The sequence below is a fragment of the Leptodactylus fuscus genome, chromosome 4 (assembly GCF_031893055.1).
Source record: "Leptodactylus fuscus isolate aLepFus1 chromosome 4, aLepFus1.hap2, whole genome shotgun sequence".
NCBI classification, from domain to species: Eukaryota; Metazoa; Chordata; class Amphibia; order Anura; family Leptodactylidae; genus Leptodactylus; species Leptodactylus fuscus.
Genome location: NC_134268.1, coordinates 50153597 through 50173910, shown reverse-complemented (window position 1 = coordinate 50173910; position 20314 = coordinate 50153597). Strand labels below are relative to the sequence as shown.

General features: G+C 41.4%; 1 protein-coding gene across 2 annotated transcripts in view; it reads right to left on the bottom strand.

Moving 5' to 3' along the window:
* PREX2 (phosphatidylinositol-3,4,5-trisphosphate dependent Rac exchange factor 2) overlaps positions 1-18805 on the bottom strand; it is a 201557-nt gene extending 182752 nt beyond the window's left edge. For both annotated transcript variants that reach the window (XR_012715440.1, XM_075270399.1), the window contains exon 1: positions 18443-18805. Coding sequence is in view for 1 of the 2 variants with exons in the window: in XM_075270399.1 (XP_075126500.1) it covers positions 18443-18583 (141 nt within the window). In the remaining variant the exon portion in view is untranslated. The remainder of the gene's footprint in view (positions 1-18442) is intronic.
* Between the last annotated feature and the right edge of the window lie 1509 nt (positions 18806-20314).

The following is a 20314-nucleotide window of genomic DNA, read 5'->3' as shown; positions in this document are numbered from 1 at the left end:
ATGTAGAGACACACCCTTTGTGAAGGGAAATGGTAACGCCTTAAAGGGTTTTACAAACTTATCTCATGATGAGCTATCCTTGACCTATGACCTATGTGATTGGTTGGGGTCCCACATATCAGCTGATTGAAAAAGTTATAGCAATCGGATGAGCAATGTAGACTCTTCAATGAACTCTAAACACATGTACACTGTGTAGGGGCTGTGTCTGGTATTGCACATCTGCCCCATTCATTTTAATAGGACTGAGCTGATGCCGTACCATGTGACTGATGGACTTGACATCATTGGTACAAGGAAGAATCCCAAGGATAGAAGGATAGGTCATTGATACATAAGTACCCAAAAAACCCTTTCAATTATTTGGTGAGTTAGATAATAACACTTGTGTGACGTATAATAAAGGGGGGGGGGGGGGGGTAGCACCAAACTAATAAAGAATTTTCACCAACATGACCTACATGCAGGAATTTTTTATCCAGCAAAGAGACAGACACCATAACAGGTACCCAAAGTATCTCATTATACTCAATGAGGTCTGTTAGGATCCATTCGTGTCCATTATATGTTCTATAGCAGAAGAGAAATACAGAAATCTCAAGAGATGTGAACAGAGACTTATACTGACATCTACGTCTTTTCATTGAAGCATCTTTATTACGAGAGGATATTTGCAGGCTTCTAGTATTTTTCTTGGCAGATTCTCAGTCCGGGAAAACCACTATATCCTGGGTCATGAAAAAGGAGTTCAGCTTCAGATGAGCTACCATATGCGTTCCAGATGACATATATAATAATGAATGTACCATAACAATATTTGCATAAAACATGACTAGTAGTAGATCAGAGAGCCATGTGTACTTGTCAGTATGCATACGTGTCATCAGAGCACAAATCCAAGGAACTTCAGGTCTCAATAAGCAAAAGCTACTAAAGCCGCCATGCACATAAGACAGCTATCTTCCTAATCTCCCCCTAAAGCCGAGTGTGCATGTCCACTGCCATAGGGAAAGGAGATAAAATGCTTCCAGGCACATCAGCTGCTTCTTTTCTTCCAGAGAATAGTTGATGATATCCAGAGTTCAGGAACCAATGTGTCCTACATACTACGCCATCAGCAGTTTACAGGCTTGTAAGGTGGTGCTTCTAGAGGGGAATATCATGCTGAATATTCATTGTGTTTGCTGCAGTGGTCTCACTGTGAGACCGTCAGGAGCTCCCCCGCACTCGGGGCAGGGCTCTGCTATACTTGGTCTTTTCAAAGGATCTTCTAACAATCCCCTGAGGAGCATCTGTGTTTGGATGCGAAACGCGTTGAGTTGGAAGGCAATTTTAACAGGGAAATTTTAGGGTCAGCATTGGGATGGCACCTTGTAGGAGTTAATATGCTTAGATCACAGGGTTATACAGGGTTAATCTCCTGCACCCATCCTTGGTGGCCTTTTTGTTTGGATTAATCGTGGCTCTATAGGTGGGGTATGACACCCTTCATCTGGAATGGGTAAGAGTGTAACAATTATTTTCCAATTTTTATACCATCCAATCCCTGGGGTTAATTAGGTTTTAGATAACCCTAACCTATCTAGCTATGGGGCTGGGATGATATGCTGGTTCTGGTGACCCTATCCTATCTAGCTACAGGGCTGGACTGATATGCTGGGTTCTGGTGACACTATCCTATCTATCTGCAGGGCTGGGTTGATATGCTGGTTCTGGTGACCCTAACCTATATATCTACTGGGCTGGGTTGATATGCTGGGTTCTGGTGACAGACTCCCTGTAAAGGTAACTCACCAGACTGTCCTCCCTGTAGAAGAAGGGAATAACTGGATTGCTGGTGACTTCTAACATGCATGTCTGGGTGGAGATTGTCTAATATAACCAAAGTGCTGTGCAGCAGAATGTCAGATGACATGAAGGAGAGCTGTAAATAATAAGTGTATACTGATCGCTGTATGTATACTATGCGGAGAAGTGCATGCCTCAGCAGTGCAACTGGAAAACAGCCTGAGATTGATGGTTTGCTTTCAAAGAGAGGATAAGTAGGACCAGCAATCTCCAACACCAAGATCCAGAGACAGCCCTGAGATCCTCTGCCCCCCCCCCCCCCCCTCTGACTACAGAGGGACTGTTTTAGTGACTTATCATCCCTAGCTTGGTGTGAATGGCGTCTGTGGCTACACTTGACTTTTGTCTCCAAAAGAACTTTATTCAGAGATTATTTTGCACTTGCTACATATCTATATTCACTTATTAAAACGCTGAAAACGACCTACCGTTTTATGTATACAGCTCCTATGCAGATCTATGTGTTTCCATGATTACAGACTACAAGCCTGTGTGTAGTCTGAACCTGCACATTCAGAAAGAGAAAGATCACTTGAGGGAAGCGAAACGCACCTACATCAACAGGCGCTATTCCTACTAATCCACCTAGAGAAGGGTGCTATAACTACCTAAAATGTGCTGCAGGAAGGTGCTGGAAGCTGAGATATGGGGAGCTGTTTGTGAGGGTCTTTTCACTGTTTTATCTGTGCTTGTGTCTGTCTTTGACGAAGAGGAAATTCCATTGTCACCCAAGGGCTCTGTTGTATTAGTCTTATATTATCACTGGTGGACACAGCACTTCCTCCAGGTCACAAGCCAACATATAGATGCTAAGGCAGCGTTAGAAGTACAAAGACCACCCCAAAAGCTCCCTGAACAAAATGGACATGATATGGGGGTCAGCAGGATACTGGGGTAACGCTTTAAATAGAGATAGTTTATAATCTTGTGTTTCAATCATAAGCCTGTATCTTCTATAGCGAGTGTAGCAAGATACGCCATAGGCGGTATTAAGACCTACATTGGCAGGCAGATGACACGTACAGAAACAGATGGGCAATCGCTAATTATAAGGACTTGACTACATGTACATTTGGTTGTTTGCAGGAATATCTTTCCTTAGAAAATAATGCACAGAAGGTTTCATCTTGTGTTCAGAAAAATATGTCAAGAACAACTGTTCAGACTTGTGAATAGAGACCAGAACAGGACAATCCACACTCACTCACTTAATGAATGTACTCCTCGCTGAATGGAGCCACAGACAGAAATGTCATTGGAGTCCAGTGCTGGCAGAGAGCTAATATTCCAGAGGACAATAGACGCCCAATTAGCAGGAGTACCTGACCGGGCTAAGGAGCACCGCATAATTAAAGAACGCTATTAACTCTTTCACTGCTAGATAAGAAACGTTATTTGTCCAACGTACACGACCTAACAGTCTGTAGCAATTGTTTTCTACAAACTATTAGATGTATACAATGTTTCATTGGTGTGTATTCACATGGTGCAGTTAAGTGTCGTTAAAACTGAAAAAAATTCATGTAGTTTTCCCATTCTTAATTTTACGAAAATGCACACATTAAGAAAATGCACCAAAAACTACAACAAAACCGCATGGATTGTGTTCTAACCATGTCATTGCCACAATGATAATGTTACACATGATTTGCAAAAATTATTATATTATGCAGGAAAAAGTATATGACTGCAGATAAAGGTAGGACATTTAGTAAACTACACTGGAATACGACATATATCACCGGGGTGCAAGAGGGAGCAGGTACACCTAAACCCAAGTGCCTTAGGGGCCCATAAGGTGTCTTTTTCTAATATGAGGAGAAAAATCTAATACGCAATACATCGTAGTTGGGGGGGGGGGATTCTAGTACAGATTTTGCAAGGGGACCAGGAGTTTCAGGTTAAGCCTCTGCATACCACTTCAGTCTAACAACAACATGTCAATAAAAAAAATAAATTTTATTTTTGAGGCATAAAATACCCAGCTAGAAGCCCTAAAAGAGAACAAAGAGAAGACAATGCTCCAGTGATCCCATAGAGGAATAGTACATAACTAAATAAAAACACATCCCAGAGGGGTAGTTACATTTCAGATGCAATCGCTAAAATCCTCCAGATAGTAAATCCTTTCATTATGTAACCAGGTCAGAGATAACACTGTTCACCTCCTGTGATACTGGACTATCCCTAGTAGGCCTTATAATGTCCTGCCTTGAGTTACATGATGGACCGTCATTATATTCTTTGAGTCTATAGACTGTAAGCTCACACTTGCACCCAGTTTCCGTTGTTCAGGACCGAAAAAATGGAAACCCAATCTGCTTAAAAAGTGGTTACCTGCAGAAAACCATAGATCTCATAAACTATAATGGGGTCCATCAGGTTTCTGCTTGAGAAATGTGGAGAGAAAAGTCCAGCTTGGGAATGGAAGACGGAATCCCTGAACGGAATCCGGACGCAGGGTAAACCTAGTCTTTAACTTGCAATGTTCTATCAGGATAATTATACAGGGACAACTGTGCACATTATCATTGTCCCAACACGTTCCCCTCTCTGTTTCTTAGCAGTTCCTCAAGGGACAAAAAAATCTCGGCCATAAGTGATATGGGCCCGGTGAGGACACTTATTGACACTTATAGATATATACTTGCACATGTATGATTATCCTGACAGGACATATATAATCGATGGTCAAGTTCAGTAAAATTGACATTTTGCACACCAGCCATAACAAAAGCCCCAACTGGTGCAATGTCCCTCATGAATTTTTAAGAGACTCCGGAGAAGAGACGCCCAAAATGGAAGTCTATGCCAGCCCGGAACTGACGTAGCATTCTGTATAACTCACATCAGAAAACTGCTGTCAGTTGTAATAAATGTATCATCTTAGCCTGCTCTCTCCGACCACGTTCGTGAAAGGTGATGAGGAAGACACAGATCGGGGATGGGGCTCATCTTTGGCACATGAAAGGGTCTGGCACCATAGCAGCGCAACATTATCACTCACCTGCACTAGAAATTATAATAAACCATTTCCATAATGTCACCATGCTGGGGATTATAATAGGTGTTGAAAGCGTTTGTCCATGTAGATATCACTTATTATAATGTGACAAAGAAGGAAAAATAGAGATATTTTAATACTAAGGCTTGTGGACATATGAGATCAGAAGAAAATGGAGATACAAGAGAACAACAAGAGGGCTGTATTACAGCTATATACAACTCAAAGGTTGTAAACGCCATAAAACGGACATGCACATAAGGCCAAAATCTACATATAACGTGTGAATTGCATAGACAATAATATCCTATTGCTTTTAATTGGGAGAAGAATGATTGAATAAACCATGTGAAAACCACATGTAACACTACCACATACATGTCATTTTCTCCAATCCTGTGACCACTCTTGGTAACAGACGTCAGTATACCGCCACCCTGCTATAACCTCACAGCTCGGTGACATCTGGCCCCCCATTACTCTATAGTAACAAGAAACCAGCAGAATTGTGGGCACAGATGGAGCATATTGTAAGTGGAGAAGAAGGCATTGTGTAACTCAAACCTGGAGAGCTAAATAAGGGTAAATTCACATAAGATAGCATTGTGACAGAGATTTCTGGGACCCTCCCAATCATCTGGATGGAGCTTGCAGAAATCCATGTATATGCTGAAGACACAACCCCTTTCAGATGTAGAAAACTGATTTTTATTAATAGAAATTCAGCAAATAAAAGCTGCTGTATGTGAAAATGCTTTAGCGAGTCACTGCAAGTCATTGTGACATATCGGAAGCTTTGATAGGTGGGGGTCCGAGTGCTGAGACCTTCTAGCCCTGATCACTGAACTGAAGGGAAGGAGCAACGGCTGAACGCTGTGCCACATCGGCTGTGATGGCCTCTCCTCGGCTCTCCTCATTAGCACATCGGCTTATAGACTTCTAGGAGACATCTCCGGCTATCAAGCCAAGCAGATCGAAGATGAAGTGGTACAGCCATGTATTTCTGTTACTGTGTGTCAGAGATCAGTGCGGGACTCAGCCCCTAGACCCCCACCCATCAAATCTCCTAATAATTCTCGACAACATGTTAAACATTTTTATCAATGATACTCTCTAACAGAAATTTTTATCAACTTTTATACAAATGTGAATTTTATATGTCGCTTTAAAAAATCTGAATTACCTATAAAGCTATTTGAACAGATTTTTAGGAAAATTTTGTTTTAACCCCTTCCTGCCGACGGCATTTTTTGATTTTCGTTTTTGACTCCCCCCCCTCCAAACCCCATAACTTTTTTGTTTCTCCCCTCTCAGAGTCATATGAGGTCTTAATGTTTGCAGGATAACACATTGCAATGTTAATGCATTGCAATGCATTGCAAAATACCAGGGATTCTATTGCAAGCTACATAGAGTTGCCTGCAATAGAATCCAGTGAATGACAAGCTGGGGAGCCTTCACAAGGCTCCCCGCTGTCATGACAACTGGATCCCAGCCCCGGAGCTTGCTCCAGGGCCGGCAATTGCTAGGAAAATGGCGCCTCGGTCAGCTTTTGGTTAATACCCACGATCGGTGTGGGCAATGACTGTAGGCATTAGCGCTGGGTGTCTACTGTACAAAACAGTAGACATCCAGGGTCCATGGTGACCACCCGGCTCCCAAGCACCCACCATGTTTAAACACCCAGCATCCGCCGTAATAGTATGGCGGATGTCAGGAAGGGGTTAAACGGAATGTGACTCTGGCCACTCAGCACACTGATGATCACATCTATCTATCTATCTATCTATCTATCTATCTATCTATCCATCCATCCATCCATCTATCTAGATATATGTAGAAAAGACACAGAATCCACCAGTCACGATAGTCGATGTCACATCTTACCTACTCCCCTCTCTGCACAATGACCCCTGCACAGGTCCCAGAGTATGCCTAGAAAACTCTCCCATATAAGTCAATAGGGCTTGCTGCAGACTATTGTACTTGTGGTTCCATCCCCAGGAAGCAGGAAATGACAGACTGTTTTAGGTTTATTGGCCAGAGTTGGAACTGCAAGAATTTTAGGAATTTTTTTTTTGCAAACATAAAATTTCTTTTAAAATATGTGTAAGTTAAAAATGCAATTTAAACCGTTCATTTTTTGGTGACACATTAAGAAGGACAAAGTCTCCACTTGTAGTAAAGGTTGAGAAAAAAAATCTGCTGGGATGTGTTCACACAATGCTGGAAAATTTGGCAGAGAACTTTCCACCACGGAAATTCAACAGCCTGAAAGCGCAGCAGCAAAAATCATTTTGAGGTGACTTACCAACAAAAATTGTCTTGGATCCCTTTGTCACAGGTTTTAGTCTCAGCACGTGCATGGGATTTAGTGAAATCTCATCCACTATGCTATTACTGTACATCGCAATGGTGAGTATGAAGCAGCAAGCCCATGGCGAATACGCCTAATGTGACCCCAGCCTCAAATGACTGCAACCAAAAACATTGCCATACAGAATTTAATACAATGATAAAAGTAAGTTTGCAATAAATTTCAGCGTCCAGAATGTAAAAAGGAATTCAGGGAACTCAACCAAGGGAAAATGGACTTTATCCTTGGCATATTTAAAAATAGCCATTATCAATGGTGAGGAAAAGCAAACCGCGATAAGAGGCCGGCAGCAGAGGAAATCTTAAGGAAGTTTATAATGCAGTCACTTAGGAGCCAGAAGTGCAGATTTCAGAGTCTACGTTCCATTATTTGTCCGTTTCCTACATTTCGCCTGTAGCTCTTTTTTCCATTGAACATACAATTATTCTACCCAGCCCCCTCCGGTAGACTCGGGGGACCATCCCCTGTGGTTAACTTCCTGCCTAGGTTGCTGCCTTTTATTAACTTGTACTGTGATCTGATGTTTCTGGCGCACACTCTCTTGTATTGCTTAAGATGTAAGTTATTAGGACTTACTCGTATAAGTTATTGGTCGGATGATTAAACCAAATTTAATTTGAGTGAATGCCAATAGTCTATTTTTTAGGCAAGAATTCTATTACAGAATTGACAAGTCTTCTCTCCTTGGCACTGCGTACCCTTGGAGAATGTGCAGAGAATTTAACCTTTGTTTCTTGTCTCATCAGTATGCAAGCTCAGTGCCCACTACTCTTAGCTTGTCTTTGACCAATACATGTAGAACTCATTAGACCGGATGAAAGAGATACTACAGGCAGCGTTACTGAGAAAGCGAGACAGTGATCAAACTCAAACCACTAGGGCTGTGTTTTTACACCTGGAAAATACCACCCTATTAAAGGCTTATCCTGGACCATTCCTTAAGGACCGCAACATCGCAACACAAAGGGAGGCTAAAATAACTTTGTATATATACTGTACTGTAAACTCTATTTCCTGTAAATATACAAAATAATATTTGTAGCTAATAAACAGTATATGGATTTGAGCTGAAAGTCCTAATAGAAGCTAAAAACAAACTAGCAATAGAAACCAGCCAAGGATGTAGTACTCTAACCTCTGGTGTTATCGTGGGGGTCACAGCCACAGACAGAGATCTTATTTCTTGTATTTTTATTTCATGTTAGGCTAGGTTCACATCTGCATCAGAGGACTCCACTGAAAATTGTCGGAGAAAAGTCCTGTCTGGAGGTTTCAGTATAAAATCATTAAGAACCCAACGGACACCCGGAAGACCCCATTATAGTCTATGGGGTCCATGGGTGTTTTAACGAAACCGTCATTCAGGTTCCGTGGCAGACTCAAACTAAGGAGAGCCCAGTGCAAGTGTGAACCTAGTCCAAGTATGGGCTGGATTTCTATTTTTCTGTTTGGTTATAGGGAAATAAATGTAACCTGAGGGACCCCTTTACTATATTGGTGTTCATTGAGTATTTATTATGCAGTGATGACTATTTGTTCTCAATTTTAAATGGAGCCTCGGCTGCAAATGTAAACATACCCATACTCATATGGCACCAACGTATTCTGCAGTGTTGTACAGAGACTGTTGTAATTCTCATCAGTCCCAATACCCAAAAGATTTACAATCTATGCAAACCAGGTTACAATCTAGCTAAGATTTCAGGCATTAATTACAACAGGGACCAAAAGTCCTACCCATGCCATTCCCTCTTTCAGGAAACACCTGATTTGCGCAAAAATTTGCAACTTTTTCATGACTTGTACATCAGAAAACTGGTTATATAAGTCGTAATAAGTCTCCCCCATTTGAAACCCATACAAATAACAAGGTAGAACATACAGACTCCATGTAGATGCTGTCTTTAGTTGGGTTCACGTCCAAGGATTTTTTTTCCAATTTTGAATCCTATAGATATTAGTGCACAAGCTGAGTCTAGGAGCCATGGGTCACCATAAAGTACTATATTTGTAGATATCTATATAGCAGGATACCATGCTTTACCGGTACAATCCAAGCTTTACACTGCCAGATCTACAATGTCCCATCTAATGAGCAAAATTACAGTTTTAACCAGAAAGCTAAAATAAAACAAGCATTATAAAGATACAGTATAAAGTTTACTATGAATAGCAGTGAGAGATCAAAAGTCTCTATAAAAATATTCATGTCTCAGTGCAACTCAAGCGAAAAAGAAAATGAATGAACAATGGGGGCACAGTTTTATTGCCCCCCAGGGCCCATGGTAATTTCAATTACGCACTGTCCAAAAAGGAGAACTAATGACAAGATATTCAGTCCCCTATAATGGGGAACAGGATGCGGTTTGTAGGGTTTCTTTTAAGGTCTAAAAACAATCACTCCATAAAAATGTTCTGAATCCAGTATATGGCAGACGGCGAACGACAAGACAAGAGGAGCACATAAAAGGTTTCGGTAAATCTCACACAGGCAAGAAAAACACCAAAGGAATCTTGCGTTTCATGTTTGTGTTTTGTCTTGGTTTTTGTATAAAAAAACCTCATATTATTCTATAAAAATATGGTAAATTCAGTCTTTAGTGTACTAAACCGTCCTGCTTGCTATTAAAATTCAAACTTTTAAAAACACTATAAGGCAAAGGCCCCGCATAAAAAAGCCGCAGCCAAAAGCGCTGCAAGAAAAAAAAACATTTTTTCCCACAAAGCTTTTCACAGAAAGTCCACAGAGTTTCCTCTGGGGACTTTGTACTTCATTTATACTTAGACAGAAAACACCCGCATTTCCATAGGTATCATTGACCTGCTGTGATTTCCAAAAACGCAACGGTGTTTGAAATCGCAGGATATCTGCTGCGGATATTTGTATGCAATGTGTGGATAGGATTAGCCAAAATTCCATCAGGTACTCTAAAATGCTGCGCATATGCCATGAGTGGCCCCGGCTTGAAGAGTTTTTGCTAATCCCTTTTTCTTAATCTGTTTTGTGATTGGGATTGACTCTGCGTTCAGACACAACTAAGGGGGCCCATAAGGTTCACTCAGAGATAAGGTGCAGTTACAGATAAGTATGTAGTAGAGATGAGCGAACACTAAAGTGTTCGAGGTTCGAAATCCGATTCGAACAGCCGCACACTGTTCGACTGTTCGAACGGGTTTCGAACCCCATTATAGTCTATGGGGGGAAATGCTCGTTTCAGGGATAGGCAACATTCGATCAAATTCTACTTACCAAGTCCATGAGTGAGGGTCGGGCTGGATTCTTCTCCCTGCGCAGCGTCCCCGCATCCTCTTCCGGCCTTGAATTCACTCTGCTAGGCATCGGGCTGAGGCAGAGCTCACTGCGCATGCGCGGGCAGGCGCAGTCGGCTCTGCCCAGGCCCGATGCCTAAGCAGAGTGAATTCAGAGCCAGAAGAGGACGCGGGAACGCTGTGCAGGGAGAAGACTTCTAAAGGTAAGAGAAGAACCAGCGTTGATTGGCAATGTATAGCATTCTGCCAATCAATGCTGGTTCTGCATCGAATCCTAACTTCGAACAGCTAGTAGTGTTCGATCGAGTACGAGTATTTCGAATACCGTAGTATTCGATCGAATACCTACTCGATCGAATACCTACTTGATCGAATACTACTCGCTCATCTCTAGTATATAGGAAGGTGTGCCAAAGTACACCTTAAGTACACTAAAGAGGTTTTTCAGCCCCAAATGGATTTCTCATAGGTCTGATGACCTATCCACAGGCGCTGTAAACTGGACAAGGAATGCAGGCAGGAATAGGAATACTTGAATAGGAGCAACCTGCATGTATACTCACCGCCCACTGTACCAGCTTACAGCCAGGAGTCCGGATGTCAAATCCTCATAGATCACATAGTGATGACCTATCCTCTGACATCACTGTGCACGTTATACCTGTAATGTGTGCATTATTCCTATACTATGACATCACTACATTATCATGGTGCATTAGAGAGACCCAAATGATCATAAGTCTCGGTCATGGTAAAGCAGGGTCTCATTTCAAGCTTACCTAACTCCCGTCAGTCTAGTCTTTACTTCTCTTCTCTCTGGTACTCTCTTCTTCATGCCATATCAACCACCACCCAAACCATTACACAGGTCCAGAAGTCCACCTCTTCCTGATATGCCTCTAACCAGGAGTGTAACTTGAAGGGGTGCGGAAGGTGCAGTTACACCGGGGCCCAGGAGCCTTAGAGGGCCTATAAGCACTGGCATCAGTATTGAGGTTGCAGCTTCCATCTGGTCCATAAGCCAACGAGACTCACAAATCCCCCTAACCACACTAAGGGTGATTAAACTCCTTAGCACCGATAACCATCACTATCAAGAATTCACTGCAGGGATGAGGTAGGGGCCTCGGACAAAAGATTGTAGCGGGGTCTACAAGATTTTAGTTACACAACCGCTTTTAACCCTGACTAGTGTCTACCTCAATAGCTTTCCTATAACTACCACCACCTGACCAGCAGAATGCTATGATAATGCTACATACTCATTATCGCAGATCTTGTATCTCCCCCATAATCCTTCGAGATTTAAGGACAATCAGAAATGTTTCCATAGACTACTGAACATATGTAAGCAATAATGACACACGATCCACATGAAAGAATACTTCATCACAGCTGAGATATAAGCTTTCGGAGACTGCTAGTGATGTCTGCTTTTAATGTAAGAATCAGTTTTGACTTGGGGCAAGGAAAGTGTGTATTACGTCAAGGCGCAATGACTCACATGGAAGATAAAGACCTAGAAATCAGCAAATCTTCCATGAAAATGGCAAGAAACTCAGAATGCATAATATAAAAGTCCACAAAATGTTGCAAAAAGTAAATTAAATAAGTGACTTTAAAAAACACATGTACATAATATAAGTTTTATTTTAGGTAATTTTTATTTTTTAAATTTTTCTGTTTTTTATTAAATGGGTTGTATAGCTCAAAAATCATATATTCCTATGAGCAAAAAAAAAAAAAAAAAAAAATCTTAGCATTTGTAGGTCCTTCCTTCCAGCTATGGCCGATGCTTGATGATGCTATCTTATGATGTCCCGTGTCTATTCATTTCACCCCAGCAGCCAATCACTGGCCTCAGCAGTGACCGATAGACAAAAGACAAGTGAAAGACTGGTCTCTGCAGTGATGTTCCATTTTCTACATATGAACAGAAATGGGACATCATGAGAAGACATCATGCATCTCCAACAGTACCTGGGTGCTGCCGCCACTGGATAGCAGTGCTGCAATCTACAAGTTCTTGCTGTGTCACAGAATGTGCTGGGTAAGGTGTGAATTGGGGTATCGTGCACATTTGGCACAAGAAAGCATTTACCCCATTATGTCTGGATCTGCCTAGTATTTCAGCTTCACCTATATGGGACTGAGCTGTTGGTGTACCATATGACCGATGAATGTGATGTCATTGACACAGGGAAGAGTCTTAAGCACTTGTGTGCACCTCTTCAAACAGCTGATCTGTTGGGGTCCTGGGTGTCAGACCCTTCTCGATCACATATTGATAACTTATCTTTATGTAAGTCATGGCAAGGCCCTTTAACTCTATGGGTTTTTTTTTTCTAACCTTTCTTTAGAGAATCCTGCAGGCTTTGCTGTCTCAGCTGCTGACAACTACTTCTTCCATCTTGGGTGACATTACATACACATGTGGACAAAATTGTTGGTACCCCTCATTTAATGAAAGAAAACCCCACAATGGTCACAGAAATAACTTGAATCTGACAAAAGTAATAATAAATAAAAATTCTATGAAAATGAACAAATGAAAGTCGGACATTTCTTTTCGCTTCTATAGAATTTAAAAGAAAAATAAAACTCATGACACAGGCCTGGACAGAAATGATGGTTCCCTTAACTTATTATTTTGTTGTACAACCTTCTGAGGCAATCAGAGGATTCCTGTAACTGTCAATGATACTTCTGCACCTCTCAGCAGGTATTTGGCCCCCTCCTCATGAGCAAACTGCCCCAGTTGTCTCGGGTTTGCAGGGGGCCTTTTCCAGACGCCATGTTTCAGCTCCTTCCAAAGATGCTCAATAGGATTTAGGTCAGGGCTCATAGAAGGCCACTTCAGAATAGTCCATCATTTTCCTCTTAGCCATTCTTGGGTGTTTTTAGCTGTGTGTTTTGGGTCATTATCCTGTTGCAAGACCCATGACCTGTGACTGAGAACAAGCTTTCTGACACTGGGCAGCGCATTTCTCTCTAGAATCCCTTGATAGTCTTGAGATTTCATTGTATCCTGTACAGATTCAAGACACCCTGTGCCAGATGCAGCAAAGCAGTCCCAGAACATAACAGAGCCTCCTCCATGTTTCACAGTAGGGACAGTGTTCTTTTCAAGATATGTTTGTGAACATAGAGCTGATGTGCCTTGCCAAAAAGTTTGATTGTTGTCTCATCTGTCCATAGGACATTCTCCAAGAAGCTTTGTGGCTTGTCAACATGTAGTTTGGTTATTATTACTTTTGTCAGATTCAAGTTATTTCTGTGACCATTGTGGGGTTTTCTTTCATTATACGAAGGGTACCAACAATTTTGTCCAAATGTGTAAAAAGAGTAATAATAGTTGAACAGTTTTACTCCTATTACCTTGTTTCTTGTACTTAGAGAACACTTACAAGATCTTTCCTTTGTTGGAGTCCACTCTCCTGAACACTGCAGTCTCTTCAATGCAGGTCCTGACTAAAGATGGCTGAACCTCCGAATATTAATTTCTTCCCATGTTCAGACTAAGTGATCATCTGGATGTCATGATGCTCAGCATTCCCATGTCATTGCTGTGGCCCGACCACAGGCCTCAGAAGTGAGCCCATGTACATAACATCACCGGAGAGGGCCGGATAGCAAGAAGACAGAGCACTGGACAAGGAAACGGAAGGTATAAATCTTTTGTATTTTTGTCACCTTCCCTGGGCCTCCACCTATTATACTTTATAGCAATGATCTATCCTAAGCCAAATATTATGATATTGGAAAAGTCCCTTTAAGAGCCATTCTTCCTGTTTCCTCATATACATGCATGATGGATTCAATCGGGCAATAAGGAGAGGGGAGTAATAGTCTATGGAGTCCATGTGTTTCCTTAGGTAACTACTTTATTATCCGGATTAGGTTTCCGTTCGGGGGGGTCCCAATCAAACTTCCCAAATGGAAACCCGTGTGCAGATATGAACCAGGCCTGATCTATGAGAGCCAATGTGGGCAATTTATCAAACTATCTACGCCAATTTTCTGGCATTGATCGGGGTCAATACGGCACATTTTTGGCATAAGGCCCTTTCTTATGCCAAAGATTCACCACCTACTTTTATGATGCCTGGTATAGGAAACCCCAGACTTAATAAATCCCCTCACGTGTATGTATACTAGGCAATAATTTATTGACAAACTATTTATATTGTCATGCTTATAAAGTAAATTATGCACAAAAACATGAAAAACATGTTTTTCATGGAACTGCAGCTCTCTTTATTCGGGGCCAGGTGACATCAAGAACTTAATGTGAATGGGGGCGTCCAAACTACTTCCAATGGCAGACATTAATGGAAACTGGGATTAGATATGTTGAATTTCAAAGTGTTCATTCTTAGTTTTCCCAGGACATCCATCCTTCCAGAACTGTCTGGAGTGGACAGAGGTGTCTGTCAGTGGCCTAGACCCCCCCCTTCCCCGCACCCTACAAAAACAAACATGCACTCTTGGCCAATCTAAGCAGGCATGTTTATGGGGGAGTCAGAGCGTGACACTAAAAAAACAGATGGCCAGAGTTCAGAGTGGTCTGAGAGGCTAAAACATCTTACATCATACCTGCTGCCCCAAACTTAGATGTTTGCTTCTTCGTGAATATGGCAGACAGACTGCACTAAGGAAATATTTATTAAAGGGGTTGTGCCGTCAGCTATAGCCAATCCAAAATGCAACCTTTACTTTATACTTCGTTATGGGTTAGTCTAGGTTAGTATCTATGCTTAGTTTAGGCTTAAAAGTCTGCATGCAAAAACTACACAGAAACCGCTCTGTGTGAAAGAGGACATAGGCAGATTATGACACTGCTCCATGCAATTGGTGAAGGCATGGCTTTAGAGACTGCAAGTCATAAAACAGATATGTTGACATCTACATCAGGGTCTGTCCGGCACAGAGTCTGTCTGAAATTGAGTCTGAAAAGTACTAAAAGTTTTTCATCCGTCAATATCAGTGGGGTCCCTTGGGATCTGTTATGCGATGGACAAGAAGAACAGATTACGCAGTACAGATGTGAACGCACCTGAACCAAGTTATCATTTTTGCCAAAGAGAAGCTTGCCATAGATGCCGGATAGGTTGTTCTGCTGACAATTATTCCTCTCAACTCCAAATACGCGTGCACATCCAGCTTGGGATGGCATTCATGTGTCCTCAATTATTTCATTGGTTTCTCACTTGAAACATAAAGATGTGGCATGCTAAGGTGTACAAAATAAAATAACATTCATACTTACCTCCCGTTACCTCTTTTGGGCCTCCTTGCAGCCACTGGCGTCTTCTCTCTTCTTGGTGACGCCTGGTGCTCTCCTGTTACATCATGCACCTTAGTAGTGACCCTGGCACATGACATCATAAGAGAGCACCAGATATCGCAAGGAGACCCAAGAGAGGTCACGGAAGGCGAGTATGAATGTTTTTGGGGTTTTTTGTCACCACCCCTGGGCCTCCACGTATTATACTCTGGGATCTGATACCAGCACAGGGTAAAACGCGTGGGCCATTTTTGTTCATCTGCCATTTGTTAAAAAATTAACAATTTGGAATATCCGTGTCAAATCCGCGTTATGATGAAACGATTCGCCCATTCTTGACCCTTTTTCCCTCCAACATCTGCTATTAGGGAAAAATGGGGGAACCTATATATATATATATATATATATATATATATATATATATATTGGGTGGTCCATCGATCCAGACAAAACCAGCAGGTTTTATCAACATTTAGCTTATTTTTAAGACCCCCATTACACTCAGACCTGCTAATACTGGTCTAAGTCACATAGTGTATTATCAATAAACTTTCCATTTACGCAGATCCAAAATCCCACCTTGTAGTAAGAACCACCTTGAGACTGATATTCTTGAAACTGTATACAGAGGCCATACCTGAGTTGTACAGCCATTTTATAGACAACATAAAATAACCCTTGTATCTTCTGGTGAAATCAAAGTACCAATAGTAGAGACACAGTCAGGGGTGTTCAGAGTATCCCGTAAATCATGTGAACTGGAGATTTGTGTGGGAAATAGACTCCACATCTATTCAGCAGGAACAGCTCTATTGAGACCTACTGTATATATTTACATCCTTTTAATAGCCCGGTTCCAGAAGTGTCCAGGATGAGCTTCTGCCCAGGCATGCATGTACCACAGCCATCACACTGTCTCTTTATTCTCCGCAGCACAATTGGGCACTGTGTGCTTTGTGTTACAGGGGACATGGCATCACAACACATTCTCAGTCTAGAAAACAATCAGGTTGAAAAGAAACCACTGCAAGGTGAAAGATGCCGATGTGTCACATTATCCATCTGCTTTTCCTTCCATTAACAATTAAAAGACTATAAAAAGTCTCCTGCTCTGCATTTCATTACATAATGTGCACACCTGAAGCAGGGATGGGATCAATATTAAGGAATTTGGGGACATTCCAAGAGTCAACATGACTTTGGACTAGAAGTAAGAAGTTCCATTGGCATTGATAGAAAACAAACATGAACGTTTGAGAGAGAACTGGCTATCAGGCTCTAAGGATATAGGATATGTTCAACCTAGCCTAAAGTCATTCTACATTTTTAGAAATAAGTAAATATATATATATATATATATATATATATTCCCTAAGTAGTAAAAAACTAAATATGCTGAACGTCTCTTTGACCATATGCTCTTTTTTTCCCATGAAAAGGTTAATTTTCTCCCTCCTGACATAAATCTTAACACCCCAGCACACCAGAGGAGAGAGGCCACTGCATTTCTGATGCACAGGCGACCTATTAAAGGAAATCAGAAAGTAGATCTAAGAAATGTATCCAGCCCTAGTGTTGTGAGGTTGACCTATGGGCCCCATGGCTTTTGGACCAGTCACAGCTGCGATCATTGTGACCACTATAGTTAGATCAGTGGCCAGACATCTCTAGCCATGACTTATCTTCTATGAAAACAAAGGCTAGGGCAAGTTGAAATCCAACATGCCCAATCCTTTCTTCCCCAACATCTGCCTAATAATTGTCGGCAGAGCATTAGAAGATTGACCAGTTCCAAGACAATCCTTAGGTTCAGCCTACTTTGCTGTAATATGTATGTAGGCTTTAAATGAACTTAGAAGGGGCACTATAGTGCAAAGGATACATATGCCTAAGAAAAGACCCTAGTGTATATACTATGTGCCAGATTTGTTATTTCAACCATTTTTGAACCCAAAAAGTGTCTATAAAAGGAAATCTAGAAAGACCAATTATGTGTCAGGTTTATTAATGCTACATGTCACACAAGCCAAGCAAAAGATATCAGGCGCAAAAGAAGTATCCAACATGTCTATCCACATATGTCAAAACTACTACACAACAGCCAATGTAATGGATTTGGCATATTATCTGCCACTATATTTGGGTTCATCTGTCCCATTGTAAGGTAAATACGTTTGTTTATTATAACATCCATGTATTTTTCTAAACATATCTGTATTATATGAGTTTTCCAGAGATTTCTAGACACTTCCTTACATATATTGTAACATATATATATATATATATATATATATATATATATATCTGCTGTGCATAAATAAATATAGTAATAGCTACATAAGGAGTGATATATATAGACTGATAATATAAAATAAGATAAAATAGATAGCTAGATACTGTAGATGGTTACTAGAACATGATCATATTACATAATATCCATCATTCCCTCTAATGATCTATGATCTAATGATCTATCCTTGTATTCTAGATTATTATTCTGCCCTGTATTGTATAATATTATTCTGCCCTATAGTGGAGATTATTATTCTGCCTATTGTTGTGGTTTCTTTGGTGCTTTCCAATAATCCAGTTACTTAGGCTGACTGAGCAGTGATAGAAGACATCCCCTCCCCCATCTCCCCATCACACAACTCACCGAGACAAGGAACTCCAGGGTCCCCACATAGTCCCTCTCAGTCTTGAGAAGTTCACTGAGCACACAGACCCTGAGCCTGAGATGCCTCTCCAGGTCCTTGCTGCTCTCCACCTTTCCATCAGGCTTATGTTCCTCTGTCATATTAAATCCCAGGACTCAGTGCTGACCCTCCAGCTATGACTTGACTCAGGTCAGAAAAGTTCTCCAGAGTTAGGCAGATCCTAGACTAGTGCAGGGCTGGCTCCTTCACAGGCAGACTCTTCATCTTGCTCTGATCAAAGATAGTCAAACCAGATGTAACAGAGAAAAGTTTCCTTGTGCCTGCAGATCTCCAGTCAGTGGTTTAGGAGCAGAGCAAGTAAATTGGACATTAATCAAAAGATTGTCTCCATGTGACTCCAGCCCCTTCATCCTGGAACCAGCCCCCATCACCCACCCTCTGCTCCACTGCTGTCCCCTCCTTCATCCTCCAATGAATGGCAGGAAAGAGAGCAGAAACCTTGGGAAGTAGAATGTGCCAACAATGCCCGCTCTGCACAATCCCAGAGCACAGTGCGAACAGAGGGCAAGGGTGTCAGGAGGATGTCAGCAGCCTGGGTCCAAGTGGGGGGCAGACCTGCAGACCTCCTTTTTACTACACACTTTGCCTCCTCATACTAGAGACTTGTAAAGTTTGTGCTGAGAGTTTTACTTCTCCAGAATCATCTCTCCTGCAAATGTCATTTAACACAGGAAAGAAAAGTCATTTGTTGTGTTCTGTGCTGTGCAGTATTAGTTACCTCCCTGGGATGGGATCATTCCTATGTTAGCAGATGTCACAGACTGCAACATAACTAGAAAATGGAAGCTTATGTAGCCCCTAAAGACGTCAACAGTAAATAGTAATCCACAGTTTTCTGTCTCTGATCTGCTGGGTCTCTGGAAATTTGGGTTGCAATTCAGGAGGGGGGTCATATTGACCCATCTTTCCTAGAATTCTAGAAAATGTATCTGCCAGATTACACCACGATATAGGAACTGTACATGTACTATTATATACCAAAGTAACTTTGCCTTGAATCCCAGCTGGGAAAGCTGAATACCAACATTACAGCAACTTTGTTAATACTTTGCAAATAGAAAAGTAATCTCTTTCCTAGAGTAGCTTTTTATATATCTTTATATCTCTTTGTTGTACATTGTATTTATAAAGAACATTACTGTTTCACTCTCCATTAGACTTAGGAGCGATTTCGCTGATAGTTGGCCATTTAAAAGGGTGTTCAAAGCCTAAGTTGAATATAATAAACAGTATATACCCACCTATTCATCTGGAGAAAAATAGACTGCACTCCATTCAATACAAAATTGGCTAAATATCAAAAAAGTTCCATATAGGTAAAAAGATCAGCAAGACAAATACCAAGTGCCTAACCCTTTGATGTTTTTCACATTCTGGATCAAAAACATGGAGTAGAGTGCTGGTCGTTCTTCAGCAAATACGTGATATAGCGGTGGAGTAGACACTTTACAGTTAAAACCCACGCTGCAGACACTCCATGATTTCTAAAACCTTCACGGTTTTTAAAATCGCAGCATATCAATTATATCTACAAAACGCAGGTGGTTTCTCCATAGGTATAATTGAAATAGAAAGTCGGAAACCTCTGCAAACTTTCTGTCTAAAGTGCTGCGGGATGCATTGCTGTAGCAGCTTTTCCGGCAGCACTTTTTTGCTGCAGAAAGCCATGTGGGGCCTTAGCCTTATGGTTGTAAAGCTTAAGATTTCTGTCAATGCCTCGCCCTATTCACCTACGGTATACTTGCACTCTATTAAAGCAGTAATTTTTTTTTCCATGTGTACAGGTCTCTTTAAGGACCCATACCTTCTTG